Source organism: Ictalurus furcatus, chromosome 7, assembly GCF_023375685.1.
Source record: "Ictalurus furcatus strain D&B chromosome 7, Billie_1.0, whole genome shotgun sequence".
Lineage (NCBI taxonomy): Eukaryota > Metazoa > Chordata > Actinopteri > Siluriformes > Ictaluridae > Ictalurus > Ictalurus furcatus.
Genome location: NC_071261.1, coordinates 8,528,321 through 8,548,484, shown reverse-complemented (window position 1 = coordinate 8,548,484; position 20,164 = coordinate 8,528,321). Strand labels below are relative to the sequence as shown.

Below are 20,164 nucleotides of genomic sequence, written 5' to 3'. Positions count from 1 at the left end.
TTTGGTACCAACTCTAAAGAAGTACTGGACTCGGGCAGGAGACTAATTTTTCATACTTAAAACAAAAAAAAGGGACATTCGAAACCCGTCCATTAGAAATGATTCTGGTGATAATACAACCCTAATCAGCTTTGAACATCTGTATCAGGTCCAAATGCGTTACCAAGCCGAACAAGCCGACTAATATGATAATATGCGTCAGTATTGGGAATATTAGTGCTCCGATTATGTAGTGTACACTGTAATTTTTATTTTTTACTAAATGAAGCGCTCCACATTACTGTGGTTTGCTCGATAACAAGTCAAAAGGTCACCGGTTCTAAGGTTCATAGCCCTATCTAACCCTAGCTCACTAGATCTACTGAAACGGTCAGTTCTCAGGTTAAAATGACGGCTGCTAAGGAACGTTCGGCTGAAGGCACGCTCTGGGAATATAAGCGAACGTTTAAATCCCGATTAACATTTAACGAAAATGCAAAAATAAGCCAAAAACAGCTTTATCCAACGCCACGATCCAAGATGGTAGCCGTGGATTAGTAATTGCAGCAAATTAAGCACGTAAACCCCTTTAAAGCGCAAAAACCTCTAAAAGCAACTGACGCTTTGAACTTGATTTTAAAGTGGAGGCACCTCATACAACAGAACATACGACTTCCTGACATTCTACATGTCAATATGAATCAGGATTATGATCAGGATCGTGTGGTGCTAGACCTTATGACTGGCAAGGTTGAAATCAGATAAAATAGTCATATGTGCTGTGTATAATCAGGGTTCGACACATCCCTGAGGCATACAAGCCAAAACACTTATTGACTATCTGTAGAACTCGCAATGAAAATGACTGACATTGACAGCGTTTCCAGAAGAAGAAGAAGAAGAAGAAAACAACCGGATACTACATCGTAAATCAGATTAAAGCCGTTACTGTTGACTTCAAGAAATGTGATAAAAGCACCTGGACTTTACTTCAACAATCAGGATATTAAGTGCAAGTGTGTATTAAGGGTGTATTAACGTGGCGTCTTTTGCATTTCTATCTCTACACAAAGCCGAGAGAGAAAAACAGCCATGACTCGAAGAATAGCAGCATAAATTGCGATTTGCAAACACTAAAAATAAATATTTACCAGTTCAACGGATTGTTAGCAGCCCGGAAATTGGCAATGATTAACCAGGGTACAAGCAGCTTTCATGTCCGGGTGATTAATTCTTTATTAATAAATGCACGAGATGTGAGGAGAGAACGCCACAGCTAACAGGTTAAACCTTGGCCAGTGATTTTGCTTGAAGGTGCAAGCGTGATGTCCACCATTGCTCTTGTTTTTTTTCCGTTGGAGGACAATGACTACCGCTACAACAGAGACATCCCTGCAGAGGAAATCGCACACTCGTTCGTTCCGTTATTGTGTGCGAATGCGCTTAACTATTTTAAGATCTACCTGCTTTGAAAATGACTTACTAATACTACAGTAATAGTTACTGGAGGTTTTCTCCAACAACAGCATTCAAAGAAATCCAATTACTGCCTGATTTCATACAGACCTGATGATTTCCCGAGATCAGATTACCCTGTATACGTGAACGCACTCACTCAGCAAATGGGCCGCCTGAGGACAGAGGAGATAAAACGTGTTTATGTAAAGGTCTACTGCGCCTGTGCTGTGGCGTGATGGTACGAGGCTCTGAGCGGAGAAAACAGAAACGCCACATTCCTCAGCTCGCTCTATTATTCTCGTTTCCTGCCTGCCACGCCGCTCCCAGCGCACAGGAATCAACAAGACAAACACACACATCAAGTGTCAGTGCAGCGCAAGCTCGGCAAACAGGACGCGTTCTGGTTTCTTCTGTGCTGTCAAGATGTAACAAAAATGCACAAAAAGCGCTGTCTACACAGCAAAGTACAGACTGCAAGGCAAAGTGCTACGACGACACACAAAACACACACCCACAGCACGCTCTGGCTTTCTGGATTATGCTAATTGAAACACATTAGCTGGTAATGCAGACAAAGTAAACTACATAAAGCTTTTTGAAGAGGAGTACAGAACGTACTGTGCCTGTCAAAAGAAAAGCTTCACGACGCGTTTTCACGCAGCAAGCAGCCGGTGATCGACGGAGAAAGAAGGAAGAAGTTCCTTGTGTTACGCCTGCAGACGTGCCAACGTCAAAGAGGGATCACCGACAGTCCCAGGAAGAAAAACGTCGGTAAAATGCTGATATATTACTGCCACTGAATCCTGGACTCAAACACTTTCGCTTTTCACGAACAAATAAACACAGGTAAACGTTTATCCTGATTAGAGCTGCAACAACTAATCGATAAAATCGACAATGATCGATTATGAAATTCGCTCTCAACCAATCTCGTTATCGATTAGTCGGTCTGCGTGCGGCACGGGGGAGATTTACTCATTACGTTACTTCTCTTCCGGAAACACGCTTCGGAGAGTAAATACTAAAAGTGCGTCCCAAATGAAGTACTATACACTTACACTATGCACTCTGCACTACCGTGTAGCGTGTGGATTTTAGAAAGGTAATATCATCTCAAATATAACACTAGCGGGTTTTTTTCCTTCACTAACCGGAAGTATAATCCGCTTCCTAGTCGACGGCGCATGACGTCACACGGACATAATGTGCCGCCGCTAGCTTGAGCCTAATACCCAGTCCCCGACAATGACTTTCTTCACTTTACTGTTTCTGTCGGCGTTACCTTTAAATTCCCAACAGGACCTCAGTCACCAACAGACGGAGGCGAAATCGTCACGTGACTGAGGAAGAAAGCGTGCGACCTCCGAGTCCTTTTATATTAAACACCGCCGAGAAGATCAAACTTTATAAAGCGGAGTTTGTGTAGCACGAGCATGACGGTGATGCGGTCGCGAGTTGCTTAAAAGGTTTAGTTAATTTCAGTTTATCGTCATTATATGGTGTATTTGCGCGCTTGCAGTGTAACTCCTGTCGTTTATTATAACGGAAGTGATGCGTTGCTGATCACGCGCAGTGTAGACGCGCAATAGGAGCATGAGTAAGATCTATAATGTCTAATTAAAACATTATGATCAAACGTAAACACATGTAAAATAATATGTCTAAAGACAGCAAGTAACAGAAACCACAAGACGCAGTGAAAGAGTTTTTATTATTAATTTAGGACTGTAATTTAATTCGGTGCTTTTTTGCATCCATAAAATATAATGCATAAATACTAATATATATGTATATATATATATATATATATATATATATATATATATATATATATATATATATATATATATATATATATATATAACTAAAAATGTATCTTATTTATTTAGTATATATTTATATAACGTATAAGTACTTATGCATTATTTTTTATGGATTCACAAAAAGCACAGAATTAAACTACAGTCCTAAATTAATAATATATATTCTTGTGTGTGTGTGTGTGTGTGTGTGTGTGTTGAGTTCTTTTCTATTTCGGACAAAAAGTTGTGTAAAATTTTAGTCTGAATTTATATTTAACACTCAGTTTGTGGATTTTATTTTAAACAAACAAACAAACAAACAAACAAACAAAAAGGTACTGAAAGTTTGCCCCGCCCCCACCTGATTAATCGAAAAAAAAAAACAATCGGCCAACTAATCGATTATGAAAATAATTGTTAGTTGCAGCCCTAATCCTGACATAAAAACTTTCAGTAATTTCAGAGAGAAGAAAACGAAAAGGAAAAAAAAAAAAAAAAAAAAAAAACACACACTTCCTTTACAAATCACTTGTCTAATGTCCCTCGTAGAACACGTGAAATATCGTCGCTGACCGCCGCAGGACAGCAAAACAAAATAAACCGCGATTTTAAAAATCACTTCCTAATCAAATCAATACTACTAAAATGTATTTGTAAAGTGTTGAATAGACAACATCTTTGCTGTAGATGTAGTTACTCTATTTGAATAAAAAAAAGGTCAGAAAAAGAAGACTGAGTATTTTCCGTCGAACTTTTTAGACAGTTGAAATTTCAGTGCATCCTTAATAAATGCTGATACCTGAAGTTAGTTTTTTTGTGATTGTTGTGGGAAAAAAAACTGCTTGATCTCGCTGCGGCTTTCCTCAAAATTTGCGATGTAAGGCAGAGTTTTTTGTGCTTTTTTTTGCAGAAAAATACTTGAATTGGTGAAACGGTTTCGCACGGCCTTCCACGATGATATTTGTTGGCAAATGAGACCTTTCAGCTGTACGCATATTCGACGCCCGTGATTCGAAGGCGGCTTTGCCTGAATGCGTGTTGTGATGATGTCACATGACGCGTCTCGGCCCGAATCTGCGTTCATTTCTGCGATCGCAAAATCCTGGAGAGACCGACTGCGTCTGTAATGTTAGCTAATGGACTCGGACACAGCTTCAAGCAGAAAAAATCTAAATCAGCGGTACAAATGGTTACTAAGGTGAGATGGGGAAAGGGGGCGGGGCTTCCAGGTGGTCCGTTAATATCGGAGAGTTAATCGAACTGTTAATCATTCCAGACTCGTATGCTGATTGGTTCATCTGCAGTTTTTATTAGAGGGGATAAAAGAAGACTTGATTTAATTTAATTTAATAAATTGTAGCAGCATACACCGGTGTTAAAATGGAGTGGAGTTCCTATGTAAAACGCGTAAAGGCTGGCAGGTCTGGGGGAGCGGTGAAAACAGGACAACTATGTTTACAGAACATACGAGCCTCCCTAGTCAGGAAGAAAAAAAATAACCTTTAAGTGGCATTTCAAAACGCTGGCGTTCGGAAGCGATTGCTGGGTGATCGGGTCGGTCTTCAAATACACCAGCGAGTGTGACCAGCGGCGTTATGTGACCTCCTGTTACATCAAAAGAAACATGAAACAGCATCGCTGATACACTTCCGGCTTGGGTGTATTTCAAGACCCCATGCAACCGTTCTGCTCTAGCTAAATCTACAGATTTCATGTTATTTATGCATAGGGAGCAAAGGTCGTCATTAAACCCTAAATCTTTCCAATAGAAATGATGCCAAGAGTAAAACAGTAAAAAATGCTAGTTGGAGATTATTACAGTATGATATAGTCTGTAAGGATGTTACTTGCTAGTCAGAACACATTAACAGCTTGATGGTCTAGTTGGCAACAGCAGTATGGGCTCCATGTGGGCTTCACTTGCATCCTGTAGCCCTGGAAACATGAACCTACAGGGATTCGCTATAGCACAGCCTATAGCAGGGCGTGTCACGTGTGTCACGAAGGAGGACGAACACAAATCTACAGAGCAAACATCACAAATAAGTGTGTAGACAGGGTCTGTTCATTTCCCCAAAACAGCACAGCTCTCCAAAGTGGTTCAGGCTTAAACACTAAAACATGACAAACTCAACTACTGCTCAAACTGAGCCACTGCTCAGATATGGCCTTTTGAGTCAACAATGTGTAATCGTAGCCCTGAACAGTGTTCCCTTTCAACAAACATTTTCAGGGTAAGTCAAAGTTGACTCTCGGTATCGTTCCAGGGTCAATGTAAAAATTAACCTGCTTCACGCAGATTTTCACCAAACAGACTCGAATACCATGGTTCATGAGCTGATGTGTAAAACGGTGGCTCTCTTTGTGTGTACGTAGTTTTGTTGCAGTGATATGAACATCCATGAAACAAATTAGTTCCAGTTATTTCACACAGCTTACATAGCAGCTATACACAGTTATTTCCTCATAAACAGTCAGCCACTCTTTTCCTCTTAGGGATCATTTTATTTATTGATTTTTAAAGAAAACTGGAGTCTCTGCCAGTGGTGGAAAACATACTGACCGTTATAAACGCCAAGATTCCTTCCATAAAAAAAGCTTCCTCCTACCAAAAAGCTGGAGCTGCTGTTACGGTCAATTAATCCACACCTTCTGATTCGACAACAAACCATGTTGTGGTGTAAAACGTATATGTATATATAAAATATAAAAACACCGGTGTGATCGGTGAAAAGTACATTATGATCAGCAGACGGGGCGGATTAAGGTCTACGCAGGCCCCTAGGCTCATTATATTCCTTCACAACATGCACACGTTCATTCTTAATCTTACGACAGACATGCTGAAAACGGCTCCGTTTATGTTTCCCGTCTCGTCACGTCGACGTTAACGCGTTACGTTACGTGAATCACGTGAATGTTTGCATCCTTGGGTCTTACTGTCGCCCGTTTAATGTTTCTGTCGTAAGATATTCAACTCCAGCTACTTAGCGTACATCTTACCTCGCACTTTTTCCACCGTTAACTGAAACGTTGCGCGGCTTCTGTGAACAGTAAAGCCCCGCCCTCTTTGATTTGATTGGCCAGCTCAAACATTTTGACACTGAGGAGTGCTGCTAGACCTCCGAGTCAGACCGCCCGAAAAATGTAACATTTATTTATTATTATTTTTACACACTTTGTGTCATCCTAACAACATACATCAGTGCGTAATGAAGTGCAGCAGAGCGGCATCAGGTTACAGCCGCGTATCTGTTGTTTGCAGGTGATTGAGGTTACAACTGAACTTGACTTAGGGAGGGACGGTATTAACTCACCATGCGCTCGTCAACTGCCTGCACGAAACCTCCGTCTAGTAAATACTATTGTAGGAATAATTATGGATGAATCGAATACACACGTGGGATCTGATGAGACGGATTTTAAAAAAACCATCTTTTTATGAAAGTAAAAACCATTGAACAGAGGCCCCCTAGGCTACAGCCTAGGTTAGCATGCGCATTAATCCGCCTCGGTCAGTAGGTAACTCTGAATACAGAGGCCTATGATTAGAAAACGTCACGAGGGACGTCTGGTCACAAAATACATTCCTTTTTTCAAGACATTCCTGTTGTCTTAACAGTCGTTTGTTTTTCCTCTAAAAGTAATCCCTACAAGCAAATTGACACGTGGTTTAAAACCTGATGACAGTTCTGGTGCACTTTAAATCAGCTATTAATTGATTCCCATGTAAACTCTATAATGAGAGACACACACACAGAGCAGCAGAGCAGTACAAAAGCAATCGAGATGACACGTGCCTGGAAGTGGATCTGGTCAGAGTGAGTTTTAATCATTCCGCCTGGTCCATATGTGCAGTAGCCGGTTTACCCGGTCACACACCTGCTGATTAAGATCCTGCACTGACAGTGAACCGACTTAAAAAGGAGCAGCTAATGCAAACGGTCAGTCTTCAGCTGCGTTTGGATTTGTTTTTGACTTGAGAGGTCCGCCACACACAGCCCAGGGTGCAGAACTTGCTCCTACTTTATAAAATACACTAAAAGTACGCACTCTTTTTGTGAAGAAAAAAAAAGTATATACTTTTGAGCGCGTAGCAAAAGACGTTTGCAAGTACTGGGACACGTTGTTGCCTAGCTGCGCGTGCACCGTAAACACCGTAAACAAATTCCTCGCTGCATTTCGGATTTTCTTCAATGGTTATTCCTCGTATCATTTATACTATCGGATTTAATTCACCATTCCCTGGACGTACGTTTATTTATATTTACGTGTAGCGCTGAACATTTACTTTCTTACGCTTAAACACCGAAGACGCATCGTCGACGTCACACTCGTCCGCCATGTTTGCGGGTCGAATTCGGCGAAGCAAACCGTCACATAGCTCCTCCTCCCTCGAGCAAGGACTGGTGCGCAATATTAGCTGAAAAAGTGTCCACGCGGTCGCACTTCAAAAGCATACTACGGTTTGGGACACGCTAATTCTAATCTTGGATACTATTTAGGATGGATTAAAAGGTTTTTGAGACTGGATTAAAAGCCACTGCTGGAGGTCACATGATCCTGCACGCCTCCGTTTAATTTCAGCTGTCACCTTTTGTCAAGTTGAGGGTGGTCGAAGCGTGACTCATGCTCACAGAGGACTTCAACAAAGGCAGAAAGAAGGAGGCGATTGACAGTCTGCTGTAAATGGTATCTGTCTTTGGGATAAAATCTGAAGTGACTATACGGGAGGATGCTTAGAGTGGCGCTGTGGTGGAGTCACACACGCTTAGCTCCGGTGGAAGTCACCTGACACCATCTTTATTTACCTGTAAACACAGCTGATCTGCCTAACTGCCTGGTATTCGTGTGAAATGCTTGGGTGTTGCACTGTTCCAAAAAAAAACAAAAAAAAAACAGGCATGTTCCTCTTTCTTCGAACATGAACACACGCACACACACAAAAAAAACCACCAGCTAACATCAGCGGATTGACGCTTCAGTTCTTCTGTGTGAACCTACTACACTACAGCGAGAAGTGCCCGTCCTGAAAGGGTGCTAATCCTCCTCCGGAATCACACCACGGCAGGGAGGTGGGGGCAGGATGTGGGAGGCAGCTGGTCATCTGCTCAGACAAAAGGTGGCACTGCTATGTGTTTCCAGCCAGTTAATTAGATTCTCCAGGCTCTTATATCACCGCTGCACCACTGTGCTAACTCGAACAGCTGAGACAATGAGTAGTGCTGAAAAATTAGCACATATCCTGTGTGCGGAAAGCTGAAACTTTACCACGACCTCAGTGAAGTTGCTGGACGACAAAAATATCACCGTCCCCTTCTCTAGCAACCTCATTTGGATTAACTTGTTTGGCAGATACTTTCACGCAGAGTGATTTACAAATGAGCCATGCGGTGTGAGACAGAAGGGTCTCGCTGAAGGGTCCAGTAGTGGTTCTCTGATACTCCTGGGATTTGATCCTGATCAATAAAATGGGCTGTGTGATGCGTCATGTCACTGTTTCAGAACGATGCATTTCCAACGGGCTTCACTAGTTACTCACCGAGACCGAGACCCATAAAGCCAGGCAAGTGCATCTTTCAGAACTGTTGCTCATGCTGCATCACATGGCAGTGTAACACTCGGTGGAAGGCACTACTACGTGCTCCCTTCTGCATTCAGGAGCTCACACAAGTCCAAGATTGGCTAGTGTGGTTATGACTGACAGGGGAAACAGAGTAATGCCATCCTTCCCACATAAACAGCATGGTCAACCGTGCTCCTGGACACAGATGTCTATGGCATTTATACAAATTATAATATATTTGATATATTTATATACATTTTCCCCAGATTTGTAGCAGAAACTGTTTTTTGTGTTTCTACATGGTCATTTGTCATCAGCTACTGGAATTGTGCCGTTAAAAACATATGCAGAAAAAAATCTATAAACCTACCTACCAACCAACCAACCGACCAGCCCTGTAATTTAAAGAGAATTGTGAAAAAATATCCTGTGTCTCATAAGTATTCCGAACATATGCTTATAACATCGTATGTCGGACATGTGCTTAACGCATCATCGTTCCATACGACGCATTTCAACGCGGCTGATTCCATATGTTTCACATTTCCCAGCAAGATATTAAATTATACTTGACTTGATACGTATTAAATATATTATCTTAATTAAATAAAACACTTTACTGGTTAGTCAGAGTGAAAATGCCTGCAACGGATTAATAAGTGTTAGAATAAAATATTAAACAGTCCTTCCTTCTTATGCCTTTCTTATATAGGACAGGGAAGGAGAGAAAAAAAAAATTCCACAACAGAAAGAAAAGGAATAAACCCCGAGTGATCTAAATACGTGTCTTTCCGGTCTGGGCTGGAGCTCTGCTGGAGGAACAGAGTGAGAGCATGAGGGGGATGACTGGGATGAGGGGAGGTTTACTGCAGAATACACAATGGCAGCTGTGATTTATGGGCACTGCTGGGCCACTTCTGCAGGCTGCAGGGGGAAAAGCCCTCCCACCAACTCCTCACACACTCCTTCAAAGAGAGGAGCAGATGCAGATTCACACACAACATACACACACTACCCAAGCAAAAAAAAAAAAAAACAACGCATAGACAAGGAAGTGTCCAAACAGTTAAATATTAATGAGATCACTCAAGAGTTAGCAGAGGTTCAGGAAGTGGCAAAAACAGATCATGTCACAATACCTGAAGACATTTTCATATACATGAATTTTATATTTTATACACACACACACATAGTGATACACAAAATTATTTCAAATAATGTTTCCTTTTTTTTTTTTTTGCAAATACATACACCGTTGGTACTGGATAACTTTTTTGCTTCAATAAATAATTATCATTTAAAAACTGTATTTAATGTTTACTCAGGTTGCCTTTGTTTTTATCTTAGTTTTAGTCTGAGATTTACACAAAAACTGAATAAATCAAATACTTTTTCATAGCACTGTATATTTAATATCATTTTGGTGAGGTTTTGCTAACACGGTGCCAACAAGGACCACTATACTTTCAGAGTACGCTTCTTGTCTTCTCCAAGAAAAGCTGGGAGATCACATCCGTCCTTGGCTGCGAGCGCAAGGGAGAAAAACTGTCCGTGCTCTATGCGTGACGGAGGATGCCGTACACTCTCTCACCTGTCACACAATGACACGAGCCAATCGAGAGTGCCTGTGAGCTCGGGTATGCGGAGAGGACCGATAGCGCTATCAGAATGTGCTACGCTGCCCTGTGATTCAGGATGAGCAGCGGTTCAAAAACATGCGGTTGGCTGGATTTATGTGTCTCTGAGAAACCATGTGATCTCCTTCACCTTCCCTGGTCAATACTCTCGTACGATAGAGGAGAGCTGGCTGCTGGGCAGGTGGGCAGGAAATGACCAAATTAGGGAGGAAGTGTGGAACAATTAGTACATAGAGTGTGTTGTATGTCCAGTTTTTAAAAAGTACTTACATTTTACAGAATAACAAAAGACTTGAAAGCGCTGATGCCTGACGATAATGTCGACACTTCGAAATTTGATGCCATTATCTCACGTCATGATATCTACATGATATTAACATACGGCGAAATCACAACAGTGTTACGATTTATTGCTGTATTTCTCAAGCTTTCCTTTCATGATGCGGTGTTGCACGGTCCTCTAAGACGATTTAATTAAAGGTAACTTCCTCTTGAACTTTCTTAACTGTTCAAACACGGGCATTTCATCCTGGTGTGGTTCAGTGTTCCACAGCTGGGTATCTTCGAGTTAAAATGTATATATATACACACCGCATGCACTTTGGATCAGGACAGGACTCCCAATTTTGCCAGACTACTTCCAAGAAGCATGATAAAATGCAGAACTTATGACGCGATTGCACAAACGCGTACAAACCTTCATGATCTTTATTCTCTGTTACCAAGGCAGCTTATATTTCGCTTGATCTGACTAACCTTTGAGTGTTGAATGATGAAATACTATACTGCCATTAAAAAAAAATAAAAATTGCATATACGCTTTAAGTGCTTTAAAGTATCTAAAGTTTAAGTCTAGGTCTAGTTCAATATGTTCAGTGAACAGTCAGAAGAAAAACTGCTAATAAAAAGTCTCCTATGCAGGTTCATTTACATTTTAAAGACATCACGCATCAGTGTAGGGCCTAAAAACCCCATATTCTCTTCACGCATCTCAACGGCAGTGAAAACTGAACGTGTCTGAGGTAAGAGAACTCAATGGAGAAATGTGGCGATATCACAGCGACCCTGCACTCAAGTTAGCACAGAGCACAGGCAGGTAGGATGCAGCACGTGGTGCATTGTTCCCAAGCCTGCAAGTGTAAAGATGACTGTAGAGCCCTCAAGTGGAGACCTCTGAAGAAAATGTGACTTGCATGCGAGACTGCAGGGTGTGTGTGTGTGTGTGTGTGTCCGAGCGCTTAAGCATGTTTTCACAGACAAATGAAGCCTTAATCTGTCTCAGGGTGGGGGACAAAGACGGGATGTTGCGAAGTGGGGGGGGATGGGTCTCAGTCTTACGCGCGTGTTGTTTGATGCGATGGTGGTTATGGTCTTAGATGTCTCGCTTTCTTCCACTTTCACCTGCTTCGACCTACAGCACCATGCGTAACCGGGGAATACATACTACCGCTCAGATATACAGTATAAACTAAAACATAGTGCCATCAAATAAGCCAGAAATGCTTTAAATGTTTCGTATAAGCAGAAAAAGCGAGCGTTAAAGTGAGCATGGCATTGGGTGATGTATAAAAGCACAAACCATGCATCAAACCAATACAGAACTACAATCCTCACAGCAACACATTCATCAAAGTGTGCCTTTAAAGCACAATAAGCACATGTAGCCTATATTTCCGCAAATGAGTTCACACGCCGACGGATATCAACGTGAAATTAAAGTAAAGATCATTCGTACACTTATCACATCACTATGGCCTATATATAGACTGATGCACTGATGAAGTTTTTCTCAAGTGGTGTAGTCTTGCTTTTGCAAATAAGCTACCTGAAACCGTGCGCCTGATGTCTCATACATCCGTCATGGACTTGAACAAACAATATTAGGTGGTATTATGGGTATTAATTCTGCATTATAACAATCAAAGACACTAATAACGAAAGCCTCGTGCATCGCTAAACGATCGGCATCTATTACCGACACCGTTGTGAAATACACGATGAAGTAATACGTGTAACCAAACGATAAACAGTTACATCTGTTTGTCAGGCGTCAGAAATTTACAGGGCATCATGTAGGCATTTCTTGTTTACGCATTTCAAAGTGATCATGCACAAAGCTGCCCTGACCCCTGATTAAAAACCTTCACACGTTGGTCCAACATGGCGTTGATATTGAACAAAAAGAAGAAAGAAAAAGAAGAAACTCTCTACCACTCAGCTAATTGGTAACACAGGTTTTAGCCAGATGAGTTTTTCCTCATGATTTCACACGCGGTGAAATCAAAGCTGCAACAATGCGGGCCTCGCCGTTTTGGATTTGCAATCGGGCGTGCCGCATCACATTAGCTGTAACCTGTCACAAGACCTGGTCTGACTGTCAAAGCTCAAGAGCCTTTAAAAAGCCTGAAGTCATGTCTAAAAACCTCCCTGTTCCTTAAATGTGCACAGGGAGAAGAGAAACAGGGTGGTTTACTTAGAGTATGTGCGAGTGATAGCATGTAAATGATTAACATGAGCTGGCTTGCTCTTACTGGAGCTTTTCTCGTGGATGTGCAGGGTTAATCCAGGGTTAATTCACGCTCTCTGGAGCGTCCACTGTGCACAGTCGGTGGGGGGGTTTAGCGCTCACGAAAAGGACATGCTAAGAGATAGCGCAAATGAAGGCTTGCATAATTAGAAGAAAGATCCGGAGGTTCGCGGTGATTGAGAGCAGGAGGGTGTGAGGGGGGGATTTCCTCTTCGGTTGCCTTGTTGCCAATTGACAGAGCCTGAACAGAACAGTTGCAAGAGCGGGATCCAATATTCACACTATTAAGCCCATTTCCCCCATATTACTCCCTCCTGCTGAGGAGCAATTATAAACATCTCCTGTTTCTATGGTAAAAGATAGGAACGCTTTAAACATGGCCGATATAAAGATTCACGACGTGTATATAATGACGCATGCGTCTAGATTCCTTTCGTACTTTTCATATTCATTTCAGCAGGCATTACCAGTTTGTGTTCTGCTTTTCCCACTTCCTTTCCAATGCAGGAAATAAAAACCTGTTCCATGTTGTATAATCATTCCTTCGATTGAATAAACATGGGTTCATGCAAATGATTAGCAACACCCGGCTCTCCGGTAAATACTGTCACGCAGATCTTAAACGGGTGTGTCGAGAACCGAAAGCCTGTGCTTCTGCCCGCTCGGCTTTCACGGGTAGACACGTCACTAAAATAAACAAGACCTCCAGCGCGAGCAAACCGGTTACACAACTCTCCCTGATAGCAGGACATGCGGTCACTTCGTGGTTAAACGTAGCGTGAGAAAACGAACGAGACCCGAACGTGATCTCATAGCCGAAACCGTTCGCCAACAACTTTGTCGAAGGTGCAGACACGGTGTGCTACACGATCGTGTGGTTTGTTTTGGTCAGTATTAATGCGCGTAACTAATGAACTAGCACATCGTACATTACTACATTATGATAGCTACAGGCAACACTGGAGTGTCCACTTTCCTGGATGCCTAGCTAACATATTTACAGCTGAGTTTACATACAATATTAATAATTGAACATTGGTGGTGTTTTGTTTTTGGGTTTGTATGGTTTTTTTTTTTCATTTAATACTTGCCCTTCAAAAGCCACAGAAGATATTTACACGTTTCCCAGAAGACGAAATAGTAACAATTTACACTGATCGCCCTGTTCAAAAGTATACACCCCACTTAATGTACTCTTAATGTACCGTGTTGCCTTCTTGAGCGTCATTGAATGTTTGCACCTTTTGTAATAGTTGTGTCCGAGTCCCTCAGTCGTCCTCAGTGTGAAAAGATCTCAACATCATATAGTCGCCGTTGGAAATGGGTCAAATATACAGAAGATGCTGGAAAACCAAATAAATGTGCAGGACCTGGAGGACTTTTTCTGAAGAACGGTCGGCAGATTAACAGCTCAGGACGAACAAGGGACTCATGAAGAACTCTCACAAAACAAACAGTTGTTGATCATCCAGGTAACGACACACGGTATTAAGAATCAAGGGTATATACACTTCTGAACCGGTTCATTTGTGTAAATTCAGTTATTACTGTCTCTTGTGGACTATATATAAATATCTGTTATGTGAATAAGCTTGTTACAGTACTAAATAAAACACTGCAAAGTTGCAAATAAATGTACTTATGACCTCAGCTGTATTCCATGTACATCCTTTTTACTTCAGCCAAGCATTTGTGATACTCCAGTGTCATCCCAGATTACACGTTTCAATTACAGAAGAACTTCAGGCTAACGTGTACAACATGGAGGGCCCCAGAATTCACCGTCAGCCGAATTTCACAAAGGTTTTGGATTTGACTTTGAGAACGTCTTCACAGAGCAGTGTAATAAACTAAACTAGAAAACGACACCTACTTCTAAAGCGAGTCTAGTTAGCCAGTCTAGGCTGCCTGATAAACATAAGCCTCCATGTAGGTGTCTCTGAGCACCGGGGTGAACATCATTAAACCCAGCAAGAGCAACTAAACCTCCATCTGCTCAGACTGATCAACCGGGCAGCCGTCTCCTCGGTCTTGCACTTACACGCCTGCACACACACACACACACACACGAATTAATTCAACCTCTCAACTAGTTAGACAGCCAGCAGTCTTGACCTTTTTGAAGCTAATACACAAACTAGTATCACAGCTTATACACCTGATCACTTCCATTGCTTTCGATGATCATATCCGTCAGTAAACGTTACGCTGCTGAATGCAGTATGCGTACTGACTCTTCTCTACGCATGGCAAAGGATTCTGCATCTGAATGCTTCACGTAAATATAAAAATCCCAGAAATGCTTTGTCTGAAGTGTGTCAGTATGTGACCAGTCGTGATTAACACTTAACTGGGGAAGGGTGGATTGTAGCTCAAGCAGCTTACACCAAAACCTTGCACCACATGGCAGATCCACCACACACTGCGACTCACCATATGGCACGCTTGGGAGACTACAAGAGCTACAACCAGAGCACAAGCTTGTCTCCATGCAGCATTACTACATACTAATGCTAATCTGTTACATGGATACCGAAGTGCTAACTGTGACACTGGAGGTACCTTGGTATGAAGAGCAAATCGAGATCTTAGGCATCTAACTAATCCATCCATCCATTTTCTGTACCACTTATCCTACACCGGGTCGCGGTGAGCATGGAGCCTATCCTAGAGGACTCGGGCACGAAGCGGTAGGCACCCTGGATGGGGTGCAAACCCAACTCAAGGCACAATCACACGATGGATAATTTGGAAATGCCAACCACGTCCAGCATATGAAAATGGATCAGATTGCAGTCTGAAGTGTGGTTAAGGACAAAACGCACCATCATTCAGCACTGGCAAAATCTGGACAACACAACTCGTACGTTCCGCATTCAAAAAAATAAACACCACCAAGCTGACCATACAGAGCAGGTGTGGTCTCCTATCCCTAGCCCTATCGCTAGCCCACGCACTCGGGATAAGCAGATTGCGTGTCATTTTGTGTGCACACTTGAATATAATGCGCTTCACACTCAAAATATAACACTGCTTCTGAACTGCACCGGAAATATGATTCCAGATCTAACAACATACTATAACTAAAAAAAAAGCTTTGACTAAAGACCGTAACTCCGGTAATTTCCGACCTCTGACAAGGAAACAACAAAATAAGCTCTGACTCGAGAACTTGGGAATAGGGCTATGTCTTATTGCATCATCCATGACATACCGGTACAATCCCTCCCCGTGATAAGAATGTGTCATCCCGCGATACTGACGATAAAGTTGATGACCCGTTTAAGCATAGCGGAAGGTGGAGCCCCAACTCTAGACGAGGAAGAAAAATTAATCCCAGAAAAAGGAGCTTCCTCCGCAATATGGGAGAGGCTCGGATACAACAATTCCATTCGGTTAGATTATGAATCCTGCGAATATCGGTGCTTGCATTTTCACCGGAAGGTTCAATTTTGAATAAAATTCATACTCTAAGTTTTGCCTATTTCATTTAGTATCTGATGGTCAGGATTCAGTTTGACTTTTTCGGATCAATGTTTGTGTTTAAGTTATATATCGTGATACGCATCCTGTATCGTAGAAATGTCCTCGAGTATCGTGATATGATATTTTTTGCCAGATCGGTTCTGCTGTACATACACAACGTATTTGCTTTAGATCAATCGACATGCAGACTTATTCACTTGTTAAATCTATCATGAGCTATCTATATCTCTGTGGAAGTAAATATACATGGCTCATCGGTTAGCTGGCTAGATTGTTACTAATGAAAGGTGAACATGGAAATGTCCGTGTCCCCCCTCCCCGGTTTTGCATAACTCCGACTTCCAACTTCCGAGGTATGTTGAATGCTGCGTATATATTCATCACTCTAGCGTTTGAGATGAACGACACTTCTTTTTGCGCTGCAGGCTGAGCAGCGTCCATATGCCAGCAGTCTACACGACACACACACAAGTCTGAGCTCCGAGCCTAAAGTGTCGCACTGCATCAGTGACTCCGTGTCACTGTGGGCATGATGTAGTGCACCTTTCTGACACACTCAGCAGCCTCTCTGGCACACGCCTGTGCTTTCTGCAACACGAAGTGTACACACCCCCGGCCGCCAGCTCCCACTCCTGGCCTCGGACAGCGTGTAGGAGTCACTAACCAGACTGAAGGCAGCTCCAGTTTAAACACTACCTGTAATTTTTCCGCTTGTCCTTCACTTAGGGTTTGCTCAAGGCTACGGTGTTCACTAGTCACCCCTCCTACACGTCGCTCCGACCTCAGAACACACACACACACACACACACGGACCTCAGGTGCACTTAGTACTGACACTGCTACAGCTGACTTGCAACACAATCTTTCTCCCACCCACACACACACACCCACTCCTACAAATGGGGGTGTGGATTAACAAGAGGCTCTTTAAAGGAGTAAGTTACACAGCTCTAAGCACATGTCCATAGTAGACAAACCCAGGCTGTGAGATTTCTCATTCCTTCAAAACAGACAGACAGATCTAAGGTATTGATCCTCTGTCCATCTCCAAGCGATGTTTCAGCTTCAAGGTATCATTTATTCCCAGTTTAGTTGTCTGAAAGTTAATTAAAAAAAAATCCAAACAAATACAACAGCCCCTCAGATCCCTCCAGAGTAGAGACATCTCTATGTGCTGATTGGTCCGCATTTGCCCCCCCCCCGTCTCCCACATTCGCACGCGAGTCTGTGGAAATGCCGCGTCGTGGCGTTTACGTGACTTGACACGAATATTCGAATATTGCCGAATTCGGATTCATATCGGAAGATCTTCGTGCGTTGCGTGTAAACGTACTTGGTGAAACCCAAAGCCTGGAATCTGTATCGGATTTGATTTCCAGATTATTTTACCCTACATGTCCTGCGTGTAGTGCTGCCTGACGACACGCACCAAAACAGACGTCGTCCTAAAGCGGTGCTCACCAACTCTGTTCCTGGAGATCTTCCTCTATCTCTCTAACCACAATCGTCCTCACCTGGCCTCATCTAATCGCTGCCTTGAGGAGCTCCAGATCGACTAAAACGAGCACGTTAGATTTTGTTTGGAGATGAAACCTGCAGGAAGGGTGTTGGTGATCACCGGTCTAAACCTTGCCGCATTAGATCAGACGGTCTGTGAGGATGTCAGGATCCTCCAGCGGAGATGAGATGACGGATGCTGAGCAGAATCGGGTCTTACCTTGGGCAGCTCTCGGAGCTGGTTGGCGTCGAGCAGGAGCTCCTCCAGGCTGCGGGTGTAGCGGTAGATCTCATCGGGCACAGCGTGCAGGGAGCAGTGCCGCTTATCCACCGACTCGACGTGGCGGTTACACCGCCAGAGAGGGATGCACTTGAGCATGGCGGGCCGCCGGGGGGCTGATCAGGGCCTCCACATTAGAGACGGGGAAGGGCCAACACACGGCAGAGGGAAATCCCTGGCTGAACTTTCACCTCCAGAGGAAAAGCTCTCTCCTCCAACACTCCTCTCCTCTCTCTGCTTTAGTCTTCCTTTGAGAAATTCAACCCTGTTTCATTGAAAACTTTACTTTCTAATTCAATCTCTCTCTCTCACACACACACACACCTCTCTCTCTCTGTTTTAAAACACTGCCTGGAAGTGCACTTGGCTCACTGTGACCGAAACTGAGCTCCACAAAAGGTTCTGCTTTATTTCAGCGACACCTACAAAAATGTTTTCTTTTCAAATATCCTCCGAGGTAATTAATGGAGCACTCTTTCCTACCTGCATGTGCTGTAGAGAGCAGAGAGAATAGAGCTGCTGCTGCTGTTGTTGTTGTTGTTGTTGTTAGGAGGCTAGTCTATCAGGCTAGTTCGGTTGCTAGCCAGAGGTTTAAAAGCGTTCACGTTTAGCTAGTCACCTAACACAACGCTAACTGGGGGATAAAGCAACAACACCGCGACTCTATTGTATAATTAAACGCAGTAGACGGTACAAAATATATATTTATGTATATATATTATTTGTCTGTCAGAGGAGGAGGAGCGCAGTTAGAGTCCGCTCTCAGCCGGAACACAGCGCTCGAGCCTCCGCCGGCGGCTTTGTGCTCCTCCGCTGCGCCCCGACAAAGTCGTCCGCGAGCAACCAGTGCAAACTAGACCTATTCGCTCGTGCCTCATATGGATACAGTTAGTCCCGCTGGTCGCGCTCGTGCGCCAGGGAGTTTCCAGCCTTTCTAGAAAAGTCTTAAGGTAACTGAGTCAACCGGAGCTTCTCGTTCACCGATCCATTCCCCCCAAATACGCCTCAACGCTTTGACTACACAGAGAGTCGTCACGGAGTCACTCTTCCCTACCCGCATTCGGACAAGCCCCGCCTCCTTACTCTTTGTCGGTTTGAATTGTTGACCAATCCCAATGCAGGACGCGATACAGTCCTAGCCAATCGCAGTAGAGAATACAGGGGTCTCCGGAATACGTGTGGGAAAAGTAAACTCGTCCTCGACGCAGCGTCTGGTGTACACTATACGGGTGTTGGTTGTTTTATTTATTTATTTATTTTTTTAATGTTGATTCAGATGATGACGCCTAGCGGTCAGGAGGACCTGGCTCGATTCAGATCAGCAGTTTCGCGAAATTATTATACAGCTTTGTCTGTAACGTAACGTTTCTCACCAGGCTAGTAAATACTACATGGTGTTGTAATAGTATTTTGTTGCTGTAATGGGTAATGGAGTGTGTAAGAAAGGGAAGATAAAATGCATAAAGCCAAGACTCTAGAAGAAGAAGCCTTTATTTGTCACATTACAGCAGAGTGAAATTCTTTCCTTCGTATATTCCAGCTTGTTAGGAGGTTGGGGTCAGATCAGTGCAGGATCAGCCAGGGTGTAGCGCCCCTGGAGCAGAGAGAGTTAAGGGCCTTGCTTAGGGGCCCTACGGTGGCAGCTTGGCAGTGCTGGCTTGAACCCCCGACCTACTGATCAGTAAAACCCAAGGCATTAACTGTTGAGCCCAGACAGGTGAGTTCATCTTGGCCAGTCGCATCCAACCATCCATTTTCTGTACCGTTTATCCTACACAGGGTGATGGAGAGCCTGGAGCCTATACCTGGACAGGGTGCTAACCCATCACACGGCACACTCGCACACACACTCGCACTACAGACAATTAGGAAATGCCAGTCAGCCTACAACGCGTGTCTTTGGACTGGGGGAGGAAACCGGAGTACCCGGAG

General features: G+C 43.3%; 1 protein-coding gene across 24 annotated transcripts in view; it reads right to left on the bottom strand.

The window, feature by feature from the left end:
- The window catches only part of scrib (scribble planar cell polarity protein), an 85,915-nt gene extending 66,479 nt beyond the window's left edge, over positions 1–19,436 (bottom strand). For 5 of the 24 annotated variants that reach the window (XM_053628210.1, XM_053628205.1, XM_053628197.1 and 2 more), the window contains exon 1: positions 18,173–19,427. In XM_053628210.1, coding sequence (XP_053484185.1) covers positions 18,173–18,331 — 159 coding nt within the window. In that variant the 5' untranslated portion in view covers positions 18,332–19,427. Of the gene's footprint in view, positions 1–2,055; positions 2,963–18,172 lie in introns of those variants that run through there. The other 19 variants (XM_053628199.1, XM_053628198.1, XM_053628206.1 and 16 more) reach the window with 11 other exon arrangements.
- Between the last annotated feature and the right edge of the window lie 728 nt (positions 19,437–20,164).